The 16,410-nt window shown below is 37.1% G+C and overlaps 1 protein-coding gene across 1 annotated transcript in view; it reads right to left on the bottom strand.

Annotated features, from left to right (window-relative positions):
* Positions 1–4,615: 4,615 nt before the first annotated feature.
* LOC127509266 (alpha-1,6-mannosylglycoprotein 6-beta-N-acetylglucosaminyltransferase B) overlaps positions 4,616–16,410 on the bottom strand; it is a 132,859-nt gene continuing 121,064 nt past the window's right edge. The window contains exons 13-17 of the mRNA XM_051887857.1: positions 16,038–16,184; positions 14,676–14,792; positions 12,765–12,839; positions 9,437–9,708; positions 4,616–8,749 (exon numbers count right to left, since the gene is read on the bottom strand). Of these exons, the coding sequence (XP_051743817.1) occupies positions 8,551–8,749; positions 9,437–9,708; positions 12,765–12,839; positions 14,676–14,792; positions 16,038–16,184 (810 nt within the window). The 3' untranslated portion in view covers positions 4,616–8,550. The remainder of the gene's footprint in view (positions 8,750–9,436; positions 9,709–12,764; positions 12,840–14,675; positions 14,793–16,037; positions 16,185–16,410) is intronic.

Below are 16,410 nucleotides of genomic sequence, written 5' to 3'. Positions count from 1 at the left end.
ATTGATGAAAGGCCATCGCTTAAAACTAGTAAAGGCCTTAGTGGGCCCATCAGACAACGGCCTGGATTAATGTATTGTAATATGGCAGTGATATTAGTGAAATTACTAAGGTTGAAAAGTACTGACAGTGGAACAGTAGAAGAAACTTATTTTTTATGACAAACCAGAGAACTTTAAAGTAGAAGTTTACTGCGACTGCCTGTAAAACTATAATTGCAAAAGGGCATTTACTTCTAAACGCAGTCCAGCATAAGACATCTGAACCTTCTGCAGGGGTTTGACTGTTTCTCTGAAGGCTCTCAAAGCTTTCCTGGAATCTTTTGAAGTTCTGAGACCATGGCTGGAATTGCTTTCTGTTCTCTGCAGCCACGTGCTTCTCATTCTCCTTTACATATGCCTGTTTTCTGAGCACAAAACTGTACCTGCTGTGAACTCCTAAATTGTCGACAAAAAACTCACTGAAAAATAGTGGCAAGAAGTGTGATAGAAAGTATGGAGCCCATACCCATAACATTTTTATTCATATTCTTACAAAAGGTATTTGATTGGCATCCCAATGCAATGCAGCCTAGGTTAGAGACACTGCATTAAATTTACTGCTTAAAAAAAGCAGCTAACAATTCCAGAGTTTAACTACCCTTTTGAAAAATAACCTTTCTCTTTCAGGTTTCTTTCTTACACTCATAAAGACTTTCTTTCACTCACTGGGGTTTTGGCCTGACGCCCTGTTAAGAAGCCCTGTTAAGAACATTATTTAAAGCTGAACTGAACAGAAATTGACATGTGGACTCAAGAACGAAAGATGGATAGAGACAGAAGTGTTGAGGGGGAGGCTGATGAATTTATGAGCTTAATTTAGTCTGTAGCTCATAGATAAACTGTGAGTTGCAGAGGATCCTATGAATCATGGTGAAGCATTTTTTTAAGCTTAAACAAGCTGAACTTTTCAATATTAGCTTTTTAGTATCATGCTACTTTTAGCAATGTAGTTTTACAATTACTGAAAAAAAGAGTAAAAAAAAAAAAGTATAAAATCCTTATGATAAAAACATGGCTTTTAAATAAAACACTATGGTTTCAACTCAGTTATCTAAATTAGTGCGTTTCCAACTATTTTTATTTTTTGTCTTTAATGAATGATGAACACAGAAGAGTATGGGCACATCCGTAACAAACAATAACCGACAATGAGCAGGAAACACGTAGGAACTTAAATACACAGAGATGATGACTAAAGACAAACAGATGTGATGATTAGTTTCCATGGTGACTGATCAGTGGCAGGAACAAAGACAAAGAGACATACGTGATGAAGGTGAACAAACTGAAAGTCCATGAAAACTTAAACTAAACTGAACGTGACATAACGCCCCCCTAAAGAAAGTTCAGGACGAGGAAAGAGGGTGGAGGCATGGAGATGGTGATGGACAGAAGCCTGGAGGAGTTGGCCACAGGCGTCATGGTGGCGCTGAACATGGGAGGATCCAGGTCGGAGTCCTGACTGAGAGGGTGGATGGAACCCTGGGACCGATCGGCAGAGGCGGAACCATGGTGCGTGTAGGGACCTGCGGAACTTCGCAGGCCTGGAAGCCTGGCGCTGAGCTGCTGGCTAGTGGGACTGAGGCGGAGACGGGGACTCTGATGACCGGGGCGACGATGGAGTGAGCGAGGACGATGGGGAGGTTGGAGGAAGGGAGGAACCCGATGACGCCATAGGGGTGCATGGTGTAGGTGCAGCCAGAAGCCCGGAAGTCCAAGGTTAAAAGCTGGGTGTCGACTGCTGGAGGTCGACCTGGAGTTACGAGGGAGCCCAGCTGAGTCTCCGGGCAGACGGGCCGAGGAGGCGATGAAGGAGCGGTGAGCCAAGGCGATGGTGACGGGCTGACAGGCCGTGGTGAAGCCAGGGATTCGGTGAAGCCCAAGGTGAGAAAGATGAGCCACACGGAGAGAGCAACGGGGACAGAGCCGAGGAGCTTGACGACAAATAACCAAATAACCGGACAGGACCGGCAAAGAAGATGCAGATTTGAGGGTGGGGACTTGGTTGGGAATTGGATCCGTGGACCATAGATCTATCAGCTATAGATCCGCTCCTGGCTCTGAGGGGGACTGACCCGCTTGCGTCGACTCCGGGGCTATTTCTACTATTCAATACATCTATTTACATGAATGACTAAAAACGTTATGAATGAAATAAGCACAGCGGGATCGCAAATCAAATAGCCGCATTGCCATTGCATATCTCTCAGAAATCAGAGCTTTGACAAGAGTGATATCAACTAAACTGCTACATATGTTCTACTACTTGATATGTGTCACGTTGGTTTGGGTTTTATTGGTGCGCATGTCTTTTATTTTGAAATTCTCAGTCTTGGTTCCTGCTTGTGTCATGTGATTCCTTGCCCTCATGTGATCATGTCTTGTGTTTCCCTAGTCTTAAGTGTAATGTTCTGATTGATTCCCTCATTTTGTTTTCCATGTTCTCATTGGTTGTTGACCCCCACAGTCCTGTATTTAAGCCTTTTTGTTTGCCATGCTACTTTGTCGTGTATTGAAATAAGTTGTTGATATGCTGCTTCCATGCTTCTTCGATCCATGTGCCAGGCCATTGTTTATTGTCAAATTCATAGTTTGTTTTGTTTCATGTCAAGATTGAGTTAATGTTTTGTTTCTTGATTTTGGATCTTCACTGTTGTAAATAAACTGCACTTGGGTTCTCTTCACCATTGTATTCATCTGCTCCATGCCAGCTATGTTACAATATGTTTATTTAAATGTTGTACAAAATATGTTTCTCTGTCTCACTCTTTCCTTGAGACGGCAAGCATTATGTAGTCTAGTCTTTATTATTTGTTCAGATTTGTATGCCTAGCAAAAGTTGTTTAAGCAGTTTTCAACCACTGAATATTTTCTTCCAATGTTCTCTAATCTGCTATTTTATACAGAGTCCTCTTATTTGAGGTTGTGGATGATTGTTCTGACATAACTGGACAATCATCCAAATAAATGTAACATTTATTTAGTATTATTCTTGTAATTAGAAGATATTTCAATAAATTATATAATTATAATAATAAAAAAGGGGAACATAATTGCATTTTAAAACGGGCTTCTCATGTAATTTCACGAACTTCTGGTTAAAGCCCCACCTACTTCTGGATTTATCCGAATACAGATATAATTTTGAGATTGTTACAGATACAGATATTAGCTCCACTGCACACCCCAAAAAGTGAAACATCTACACAGAGGACCTGAGTTACACTCCAAGGATGTACTGCCAGTATTATTTATTTATTTCTTTTTTTAAAGAAAAGCTTTGAAGAAGAGAGTGTCTCAAAGCTGCATGAGTTTCTATTCTCAGCAGGTTTCTCAGATGATGCCGCTGATGGCAAAGCTGCATCATCACTGTCAGATTTCCCAGAATTCCTCCTGCTTTGAGACCGTCAGCTCTGCATGATACAGGAGCGAACAATGAATATCACACATGTATGAGTCAACAGCTTTACAAAGACACACACACACACACACACACACACACACACACACACACTTACTTGTGTATCTCTACAGTCAATAATCCCAATGCTTTTTGAAGTTGTACACTTATGAAACATCCCACATTCATTTTCATCCCAGCTAGAGCTGCTAAAAATGTAAATACACCCATTTTAAAAGTATATTTTATTTTGTACAAACAATAGTGCATATGAAATATGTAAAATGCACATATTTACACAATGACTTTGAGTAACTCCATAAATAATTCACATCTGTTCTTTGCAAGCAGTGTTTCCTCCCCCACCCCCACAGTAGTAGTTTAATTTGATATGAACTTAGAAGTCAACATGAAACCAAAACTGTCCCTAATTATGTAATATGCATTGCTGGTCTTAGAAAATGTCCAATGAAAGTCTTTGCAATCTTTTATCAAAACATAATAACATTCTCCGCCTCTGAAATGACTTTTCAGTCAATGTCACAGAGGCTGTGAAGGCTACTGGTTAACCTTTCAGCTTCAGACACACAAATTCCTTGAGCCTTCAATTTTATTGTCAAGAACATGTTCCAAAACAAAACCAATGCGGTGTCAGATTTTGTATGTGTGGGGTCAACAGTCTTTTAGGTGATTTCTGCAGCACATTAATGGCCTATAGCTTTTTATTTACTTATTTATTTATTAGCTGTGAATTCAAAGCATTCAAGGATAAGAATGGTCACTGGATCTGGTAACACTTTATTTTAAGGTGACACTTACACATCTTGCATGTATTTACTATAGTAAGAACAGTATATTACAAGCAACTAACCCTAAACCAAATCCTGACCCTTAAGCACATTTATTAATATTACTCAGTACGTATTTGTGTAGTTACAATGTAACAACGCTACCTTAAAATAAAGTGTAACCCTGGATCTTTATTCCACTGCCATATGTTTTACTTCAAATCCAACTGTATTTTGTCTATGCATAGTGGTTACTGTGCAAAATGACCATATTTCACAGTAAGGTGAAATATGGTCATTTTGCACAGTAACCACTATGCATAAATAATAATACAGTTGGATTTGAAGTAAAACATATGGCAGTGGAATAAAGATCCAGGGTTATATGCATAGTGGTTACTGTGCAAAATGACCATATTTCACCTTAAACAATATACAGTCTGTATGTATTTATGTATGTATGTATATATATATATATATATATATATATACACATTCACAACAGTTCTTTCCGGTTCTCGAATCTGAAGGCTGGGAACCGTGTGATATTCTTGTGATAACAGCACCTACCTTTTCACCGTTTGTATCTGCTTGAAGCGACTGTCATGGCGGCCGAGCAAATGCACAGTATTTTTTTCAAATACTACACTTGTTGTACCACAAACTGCAGTTTTAAGAGTTTTTAGGCGAGAATGTAGTTGTTTAGACCTGAAATATGTGACTCATATGTAATTATAGCACCTATTTTACAATTTGTTTAGACGTTTTCGGAGATGCGAGCTCCAGGGCATCAGCGGCCATTCAGTGCTCGTGTACCCACCGAGAACAGCTTCATTTTGTCCAGTGCTTCAGGGATTTGCTGCTGGCTCTTATAGTGGTAAAACTTGAGATATAATTAATTTTGGGTACATGAAACAGGCAATCTTTGGTCTTATTAAACTTTTACTTGTTCCTGAGCAAATCGAATTGGGCTATGTTAAATTTACTCATTTAATATTAAGGCTATACTTAGATTACATTCTGTAGAGCACTGCGTTTTGTACGTTTGTACAATTGTGTTTATTTCCTGTTGTCATTTATAATGGCTATTGTCAATTTAAATATTGTTCAATAAATATTATTTTATGTAAATAATATGTTATATTTGCTATTGAGAAAGGGTCTATTAGTGTGTAATATGTATTGAGTGAAAGTTACATTAAAACACCATTAGATGCCAGCAAACTTTACAAGTGAATGAGTCCATTGCAAGAGACTTTTAAATTGAAAGGGAATTTGTAAACAAATTTGTAATTTGTAAACAAATTATCGACCTAAAGAATGAATGTTATATCAGACAGGTAATGCTCTCTCTCTCTCTCTCTCTCTCTCTCTCTCTCAATAATACTGTACAAAATACAATGAGTTTCAATGGAGGGGCTCAACATTCCTTTGTTCTAAAGTGGTTTTAGAATCAACTTGAGATTTGAATCCATGGAGGAATGTAATAGAAGTGTCTTCAAAAAAAGAGGGTTTTAAAGACACTTCATTGTTGTTTCTTATCTTACTTATTTATTTATTTATTTATTTAAACTGTTGTATAAATGCAGTATCACACTCGTAGCCATGCAATATAGCTGTATATCAGCATGCTGTGATTACCTACAGGCCGAATCACAGCTGTGCTGATATACAGCCATATTGCATGGCTACAAATGTGATATTGGTCACATATACATGCATATGCTCAAATATATAAGGGCTGATGATAGTTTGGCTGAGAAGCTGCCCCCAAAAGATAATTTAAAGTCATTATTGTGTTAAATGAGAAAAACTTCAAATAGACATTACAAAAAATAGCTTTAGAAAAAAAAAAAAAAAAAAAAAAAAATTATTTGATTTAACATTGAATTTATTACACAAATGTTTAGGCTTCAACAGCAATGAGGGTGAGTAAATGATGACAGAATTTTCATTTTTGGGTGAACTATACTTTTAAAGATTTTTTTTATTGATATGGAAATATGAGATTTTTTTAATGAAATAATAAAACTAAAACTGCCAGTAGGTGGCTGTAAATGTCTAAATGAGTAAGTCATTAGGTCATCCATCCGCTTCTTTCAAATGGCTGATTCATTCAGGAATGAAGTAAATGCCTCTCTTTATGAATGAGCCATTAAATCATTGGTTCACCCAACTGATTTGCTCAAAACGCTGATTCATTCAGAAACCGCTGTTTGGAGACGCACAACAGTTCTGCTCTTTCTTTACAGGTAATATTTAGCAATATTTATTTGGTAATATTTTGTCTAAAATATAACACAGTATTAACTTCTTATTGAACTGTATAAAATCAGTATCACATTTGCACATGCTATTTGGGACAAAACAGCACTCGTGTGATATTTCTTAACTATATCATGATATAAATATAAGACAAAAACTCATACAGGGACATTTTCCCCTGATATCTTGAGTTTACAGGGTATATAACTGCATTCTAAAGGCTCCATCACACAGTGAGTTGTTGCCCTGCTTCAAATTTGTCACCATCAACTGTATGAAATGGCGGGTGCATTAAATGTGTTAATAACTTTAACACATTATTTCCCCCCCCATAAATATATATATATATATATATATATATATATATATATATATATAGATTGAGGTGTAAGGCAGCAGCAACCATGTGGATCCAAGGAAACTACAGCAAAATGGAAAGGTTCTAACTTGAATCTCTAATGCAAAACCATACCAGTGTGCCTGAAAGGTTGGTAAAGCAAGGTGAACTGTTCTAAAAGTCTCTTAAAAAGAGGATGATGGAGGTGTTTCAGTAGGAGAGTTGTTCTTCAAAAAACACTGAAAAATCACATTCAGCTCTGACTCCAATGCATGATTTTTTTCCCCCTCCAAACCAGTTCAGCGCAAACCCACCCCAAAGTTGATTCTAAAGATTTCACTGGTCATGTCAATCACAGTGCTGACTGCATACACAACATGAAAACAAATACTAATATAAATCTAAACCCTAAACATAGTGTTGGTATAGCATTAGTAGCACATACTGTTTGGAATGATTCGATCCATCCATCCACTTTCCACAATCATATCCTATCAGATCCCAGGAACTATGTCTTACCCTACACTTCTTTGAATGTCCTATTTGACTCCAAAATATAACATTAAAATGGGTTGTGTGTTGCAGTGATGATATATTTTTGTAGGCCAACCCGTAAACCCAATAGGATTTTTCATTGGCTTTTGTATTGTTGCAGAAAATAAGCTCTGTGGCCAACAAAGGTTTATGATTCTTTTATGGTTTTCTCGCCTTCACAAATTAACACAACTTTTACGAATTTTGAAGCCTAAATATAACCATCACAAGTAAAAAGCTAAAGGTAGGTTATAAATGCACTACACTACAGCCACATGACTTCAATGCCACCACCATTAAGCTTTAGACAACTCTTTCAGTCTTTATTTAAAACATTTGCCCTGAAGGTTGGAGTTATAATAGTTTGTAAGAGTGATTATAAACACAACGATGCTGTAAAAGCGACTAGTGAGTAGATGAGTTTTCCTGTTCGGCTGATGATGTTTAATGTCCTTGACAACCTCTACAGTCACATTAGACACTAGCAGCCGCCTTTTTCAAGACAAGTAAACAGCTTTAAAAAAGGGGTATTAATGATGTATTTCATGTTGTAGAATAAAACATGAAAATATTTTGAGCTCATGTTAATCACAGACCTTATTTCAGACATTTAACCAAAAACCCATTCAAAAAACCCATTGAGTTTAGGACGATTGAGCTGAAGTGGTAAAATACTAACTCATTTCCCAGTTTTGGCCTACAAAAATATGTCATCCCTGGAACACTCTATAATGTTTCATGTTGACTTTAAAATTCATATGCAATTCTGGCACTTTCAGCATTCATAAAACTTCAGCTACTCGAGTCTGACCTGCATCACAAAGGAACTCCAAACTCAAAACTGTATTTTGCATTTATTTTTGGCTCACGCCATCCAACCTTGTAACCACCACAAGTCTTTTTTTTTTTTTTTTTTCACATACAGTAGACTCTAAAGATGGTGAACATCAGGGTACCATCTCGCTTACCATCAGTAGCTCATCTGGAGGCAAAGTTTTGCTTTGGATCAAAGTAACCAAGAGTGAGGACACTTCTTCGGATGCATCTTCAAGCTTGACGTCAATGACCTCAGTCCAGCAATTCCCATGAAGCTGTAGATACCAGCATTCTGGGGATTCTGACATGTTTGACTGCCCAGGGCTGGCCTCAGTTTACCACAGACATCTTTAAAGGTCTATGGGGAAAGCTCAAAGGCAGTCCCTGCACAGCGCCACCTGGCCATGGAGGTAGTCTCTGCATGGGCAAAGCCGCTGGTGTTTGGCACTAACTCCAGCGCAACTGAACAGCAGCGGCTCCTTTTGCTGAAAACACTCTCTCCTCTCCACCTGTACAGCTGGAAACACATGGTTCTTCTCCGCTTCCAAAGACTCACACTGAGCATTAAGCCTGAAATGCACACATTCACACACAATATCCTTGTTACAAAGGACCACAGACAAGGGGGGGTGGGTGGGGGGGGGGGTGGGGTGGGGGGATGATGCAGTCAATAGAGAACAATGACTGCTCATGTCTTGGTTACATAAATACATTTCTTATACATTCTCTTCAGATGGATTTAAGATCTGTCAGCTTTAAACCAAACCATCCAGCTGCGAGATGAATAAAACATTACAAATTTTGATTGAAACAAAATATTACATGAAAATGAGGGGGAAAATCAAAGTTAAAAGATTATACACTACAATTTTGTGAACTGCTCATCCCATGAAGCTCTGTAAATGAAATCAAAACTACAGTTCTATATAAAACTGCTGATTTAATTGATTATAAGTATAGAAAAAGCTAATTTTATTTGGAGAAAATGACAGAGACATTTGCTTCGGGAATGTTCCACTTTAAAATGTTTCAATGGAAACATGCTATGCAATTTTGAAACAAATGATAACACTTTCTATGAAGCATGTGCATGTGAATGTGTAAATATGAATACATAAGAATTATATTATAAAGTAGTTAAAATTGTCATAACTTCATATTAACTGCAATAATGGCTGTCAATGAACAAATAAATAAATAAAACAAATACATTTAAGCAAAAATGCAAAGAATCCAGAAATTATGTGCATCTCTCACCCATTGAAGGCCTCCATATTGTTGATGAAAGGAAAGAAAGCTGGCTCACAGATTAGACCGGCATCCTGGCAGGTTTTCACACAGGACGAGGCTTCTGGAGACAGGAAGAGCCGGAGGGCACTGAGAGGGGGCCAGCAGACCGGAGCAGTGATATTGGGAGCCCAGATCAAAGCTGTGGAGTTGGGCAGATGAAGGAAAGGACTGGGTGGATTCCCAGGCCATGACCTGGATTCATTGGCTTTAGGGAATGGACCGATGCGGTGACAAAAATCCTACAAAAAACATGAATTTGACTGAAAAGATCTTTGGAAGAGAGCCTTATGATACATTCTCAAAACAAAAACTGATACAGAATTCAATGATGTGTGCTGCTATTTTAGTACAATTTGATGATTCATCCAATCAATTCAGTCAGGATTTAGAGACAAAACTAAGTTTTATTTATTTTATTTTTTTAATGACATGACACGACAGCAGAATTTTGAGGGCCTGAAAGCACAAACTTTTGAAAATGATACTGTTATTGTCTCCATGTAAACTACAAAAACGCAAATATACTGTTGAGCCATCATGCGTATGTGTATTATGTGTTCAGTCTATAGGCACATAGTGTTTATTTACAAAGTGACATCACTATCTACCGGCCTGCGTTTTTAGTTGTTTTCACAGATCCTTGTGAATGAGGATCATTTTGACAAAAAAGTTGGAACACTGTACAAATTGTGAATAAAAAAGGAATGCAATAATTAACAAATCTCTTAAACTTATATTTTATTCACAATAGAATATAGATAACATATCAAATGTTGAAAGTGAGACATTTTGAAATGTCATTCCAAATATTGGCTCATTTTGGATTTCATGAGAGCTACACATTCCAAAAAAGTTGGGACAGGTAGCAATAAGAGGCCGGAAAAGTTAAATGTACATATAAGGAACAGCTGGAGGACCAATTTGCAACTTATTAGGTCAATTGGCAACATGATTGGGTATAAAAAGAGCCTCTCAGAGTGTCTCTCAGAAGTCAAGATGGGCAGAGGATCACCAATTCCCCCAATGCTGCGGCGAAAAATAGTGGAGCAATATCAGAAAGGAGTTTCTCAGAGAAAAATTGCAAAGAGTTTGAAGTTATCATCATCTACAGTGCATAGTATCATCCAAAGATTCAGAGAATCTGGAACAATCTCCGTGCGTAAGGGTCAAGGCCGGAAAACCATACTGGATGCCCGTGATCTTCGGGCCCTTAGACGGCACTGCATCACATACAGGAATGCTACTGTAATGGAAATCACAACATGGGCTCAGGAATACTTCCAGAAAACATTGTCGGTGAACACAATCCACCGTGCCATTCTCCGTTGCTGGCTAAAACTCTATAGGTCAAAAAAGAAGCCATATCTAAACATGATCCAGAAGCGCAGGCGTTTTCTCTGGGCCAAGGCTCATTTAAAATGGACTGTGGCAAAGTGGAAAACTGTTCTGTGGTCAGACGAATCAAAATTTGAAGTTCTTTTTGGAAAACTGGGATGCCATGTCATCCGGACTAAAGAGGACAAGGACAACCCAAGTTGTTATCAGCGCTCAGTTCAGAAGCCTGCATCTCTGATGGTATGGGGTTGCATGAGTGCGTGTGGCATGGGCAGCTTACACATCTGGAAAGGCACTATCAATGCTGAAAGGTATATCCAAGTTCTAGAACAACATATGCTCCCATCCAGACATCGTCTCTTTCAGGGAAGACCTTGCATTTTCAAACATGACAATGCCAGACCACATACTGCATCAATTACAACATCATGGCTGCGTAGAAGAAGGATCCGGGTACTGAAATGGCCAGCCTGCAGTCCAGATCTTTCACCCATAGAAAAAATTTGGCGCATCATAAAGAGGAAGATGCGACAAAGAAGACCTAAGACAGTTGAGCAACTAGAAGCCTGTATTAGACAAGAATGGGACAACATTCCTATTCCTAAACTTGAGCAACTTGTCTCCTCAGTCCCCAGACGTTTGCAGACTGTTATAAAAAGAAGAGGGGATGCCACACAGTGGTAAACATGGCCTTGTCCCAACTTTTTTGAGATGTGTTGATGCCATTAAATTTAAAATCAACTTATTTTTCCCTTAAAATTATACATTTTCTCAGTTTAAACATTTGATATGTCATCTATGTTGTATTCTGAATAAAATATTGAAATTTGAAACTTCCACATTATTGCATTCCTTTTTTTATTCACAATTTGTACAGTGTCCCAACTTTTTTGGAATCGGGTTTGTAGGTCCTGAACCTACCCCTTAACCCATAGTTACCTTCTCTTATTTAGTACTTTCTTGATAAGTATACTGTAAGTACATTGAAAGTACATGTACTGTAACATAAAGTGCAACCATTATCTTTATAGTTATCATTCTTGGTGTGAATAGGCCAATAATCTGTTTATTCAAAAACAAAAAAACAAAACTTGTATCATGTACTTTTGTAGTGTCATATGCCAATACACATCACATTTTTACAAAATATTATTGCTTTTTAACTACTATTTTACTTTCTTTTTAAAATGTAATTACCTATTTGTAATGATTTTTTAAAGATTTAAAAGAGATTTAAAAGAGACCACAAGTATTCCTGTAGTACAAAGGAGTCATTTTATTTTGTGTGTGTTATTTTCAGGTTTGAGCTGGAAAAAAAGAAAAAAAAAAGGGCACTGAGTATTAAAGGCGCTGAACAAAGCATTCAGAGTAGTTCATATTCTCAAAAGTGTGTGTTCCAGTGTATGTGCTCACATCAAATCCCAAAGGCGACTGACTAGCAAGCTCAGCATATACGTAGTTCACATCATAGGCAAAAATATGCTTACACTTATTCTCTTACATTTTTGTCTACGTGTGCATGTGTAAGCGTAACACAGATCGTAGACTTGCACTGCTCCCAATTCTTACACTTTCTGTCCCAAACAGTATGCAGCATAAATAGAAGTGTGTCCCACATCATAATATTAAAAGTTACTGGATGATAAACGTTTTCTGGAGGATTTTTAAAGTGTCAAAGTGCCTCTTATTGTGCCATTTTTTTTTCATGACGTTTTTTTCATGGCATTTTTGGCTTGTGTGATTGACTAATAGTCCAGATCTGAGAATCTATAAGCAAAGGTGACTCAAATTGTATATTTGAATTCAAAGTGTGTATTGCCGAGGGTTCTTATAAAATGGTGGACAAAATAAATGGGAACACTAATGGATCATTTTCTCCAGTTGTTATAGAATAATAATGAAATATCTATCTGTTTTTATATTTGATATCAATAGTAATGACCTTGAAATGCCTAACTACCTGATGTTGAATGTAAGCGTTCACTCTCTCCAGCATGCCTTCACAAGTGTACTCATAAGGTATAAAGGGCATCACCTGTGCAAAGAGACAAAAAAAAAAGTCACAGACAGAATCATACAGTATATGCAATAATAATACTGTCCATGCATGTCATTATTATGAAGCCTGAACAAATAGTTTCTTGATTCATATTTAAAGGTACTGTGTGCAATCTTTTCCATGTTATATTCTCAAACAAATCATAGGTGAACCATTCGTAGGTTTGTGGTACTATTGACTATCTTTGTTGGTTTAAGTGGTCTGATTTGTCAATCTCTGCTTCGACTAATGAGTTGGGCGGGGCCTCTACTTGTCTGACCAATGGCAGATGGTCACTCGTTTTTACAATCATTCCTTCAAGTGGACTGCTGTATATGAGTAATGTAGGGAATAGTGTATGAGGGTATAGGGGACGATTTCAAACACAGCTAAAGACTGTGAGCAAGAATTACAAAATAAAAGACACATGAACAAAATCCAAAACCAACATTATAGGCTTCAAGGGTTAAACAGTGGTTCAATATTAATATTATAAAGTGAATATTTTTTGTGCGCCAAAAAAAAAAAAAAAAACTTATATAGTGATGGCCAATTTCAAAACACTGCTTCAGGAAGCTTTAGAGCATTTTGAATCAGCGTGTCGAATCAGCGGTTCGAAGCCCCAGAGTCACATGATTTCAGCAGTTTGGCGGTTTGACACGTGATCCGAATCATGATTCGACACGCTGATTCATAACGCTCCGAAGCTTCCTGAAGCAGTATTTTGAAATCGGCCATCACTAAATAAGTCGTCATTTTGTTTTTTTTAGCGCACCAAAAATATTCTCGTCGCTTTATAATATTAATCTTGAACCACTGTACTCATTGAACTGATTTAAATATGTTTTTAATACATTAATGGATCTTGAGAGAGGAAATGTCATTGCTGGCTATGGAGGCCTCACTGAGCCATCGGATTTCAACAAAAATATCTTAATTTGTGTTCCGAAGATTAACAAAGGTCTTAAGGGTGTGGAACGGCATGAGGGTGAGTAATGACATTATTTTCATTTTTGGGTGAACTAATCCTTTAAAATGAAATGATCATGAGTAAATAAAAACAACTGTCGTTTGTAGGTGAAGTATTCAATGATAGAAAAGACAACTTTACCTGCCATTCGTTTTGAAAATCACAACATTCCCACTTTTATAAGGTTTCACCTATGCTCCTACTTCTAATTTTCTTCTTCTTATTATTATTATTTTATTTTTTCTGATAAATAGTACTGGTGACTCCATTAGACTAGCTAGACTGGCTAGGCAAGCACCAAATTAGCATTAACCAGCATATTACACTGTGTTGAAACAAAGTTCAAATAATTGACCTTCTTAGACTGCAGTTTGCAGTTGTATCATTCCGTGGGCGATGGTGAAACTCAAACCAAGTTTGGAAGGACTGATCTTGTGTGCATCTATACAATTGCAAACTTTTGTTCTCTATGCTCAGAAACATGCTATTTCTTTTGTTTGCTTCCCATATTTTTCTTTTTTGCACTGTGGATGAAAAAAACAACAACTTCATAGTGCTTTCAAACTTTTGAAAGACACTGCGTGTGTTTCCATAACAACAGAAAGTTTGAGCTTTGAGAAAGCAACTGAGTCAGAACTAAAGTCTAAGATGACTGAAAAAACACTGCATGGCACTCCATTGAATTGGCACCATGAAAGGCTTATATAAAAAAAGGATGGCAGCATCTCCAAATATTCCTCTTCCAACTACTAGACATGTCTTGATGAGAGTATGTAAATCGAATGGCAAAAAAGTTGACATCTCTTTTCTATATTTCTACATAAAGCCATGCAACAACCACTGTTACACTAAACTAAATTTACCTTGTCTTTGAGTATGTCTTGAACAGCTGTCTCAAATTCTTGAGAGTTGTTGAAGTCTACTGTTATGACGTGGGGTTTGCCGATGTACTGTTCAGTGTACGGATGCTGAGATGACACCTGATGGGGAGATAAAGAAATGCATGTTATCTGTGATGTCACGTTGTGTGGTTGCAGCAAGGGATGAATTGAGGCAGGATCTAAATGCAGTAATTAACTTTAATAAACAACAAATCAAATTAACAAATACTTAGGAGAGCAAGATAATGCGCAGGAGAAAAACAAACACTAAACAAAGACATACACTATGCTCTCTCTACACTACAGAAGTGTCACCGATGATCTGAATATACGTACAAACAAGTAAGCTGGAGTTCAGCGATTTACATTGAGAGATTCTGCTTAAGTGAAAGTATCATTCAGCCAGTCTGTGTTCCTTCACGACCTGTGAGTGTTTGCTGCGACTAAATCTACCCTTCTCAGTGATAAACTGTAATAAATCCAAACATGAATCTCAACTATATTGTTTGCGATTGTGGTTGCTGAATAAATGCACTTTTATGTAACCTCTATGTGGCAATACAAAGTCTTTTTTGTTCTTGTTTTAATAGAACAAAATTAATTAAATTTGGAATTATTGGAATTACTATTAGGAATTTCACCATTTTAATTTTTGAGAGAATGTGAGAGTGTGTTAATTTAGGCTAATAAATCAGAAAGCTACATGAGGTAAAATAAAGTAGGCGTAAGAGTTCACATTTTCTTGATTTCTGCTTATTGGTGAAAGTGAAATAATTCAGATGAAATGTAAAAATAAATTTCTCAAATGACTCAATTGTTGTGATTTTAATTTTGAGCAAAATAATTGTGATTATCAATTTAACCATCATGCAGCATGATGAAAATGTGACTAGTTTCCATTGACTAAAACTAAACTAAAATGCCCAGATATTTAGTTGACTAAAACTTGACTTAACGAAAACATGACAAGGTTGACTAAATATGATAAAAACTGAAAAGTGCATTTGACACAGGACTAAGACGTAATTTAAAAATAGCTGGCACAATTAACACTACTAACAGGCACACACTAGTAAACTAGGTCAACTAAGGAAGACAGAAAATAAACACAGGAACTGGGAGCATAAAACTAAACCAAAACAGAACATAAACCTGACACATGAGTGCAGTACGCTGATTCTTCAGTGCTGGTTCATTTCTTTAAAGATCTGAAAATGATTATGATTATGTAAACGACAGAACTGTGTGCCATTCAAAAGAAAAAAAACAAACAAACAAACAAACAAAAAAAAAACTCACAGAACATGGTCACTGGCATATATATAGTGCACAGACTGCACTTACCTCTCTGGACGTGGGCTTGCCTCTGAAGAACTCATGGTTGAGGGAGCTGCGAGGGGGGTTGAACTTTGGCTGCAGAAATATGCAACCATTGGCTATTGCCTCTAAAGGGGCGGGGCCTTCATAGGGAAAGCCAAATCCCATGAAGAGCTAGGAAAAAATGTAATGATATAAATTGGTATGAACTTACAAGTTATGGTTGTCAACAGATTAAAAGTTTAATCAAATTTTAACATACAGTATGATCATTAATCAAAACACAATTAATAACGTCAGCCAGGTGAGAAAAAGTAATGCAAAAGCAATGTAACATTACTTTACATAGAAACTAACTGCAGGTTACTTTTTCATGGAGTAACACAATATTGCAACAAAC

The sequence above is a fragment of the Ctenopharyngodon idella genome, chromosome 3 (genome assembly GCF_019924925.1).
Source record: "Ctenopharyngodon idella isolate HZGC_01 chromosome 3, HZGC01, whole genome shotgun sequence".
Classification (NCBI taxonomy): Eukaryota; Metazoa; Chordata; class Actinopteri; order Cypriniformes; family Xenocyprididae; genus Ctenopharyngodon; species Ctenopharyngodon idella.
Note: the sequence above shows the minus strand (reverse complement) of the source record. Positions and strands in the feature narration are given on the sequence as shown.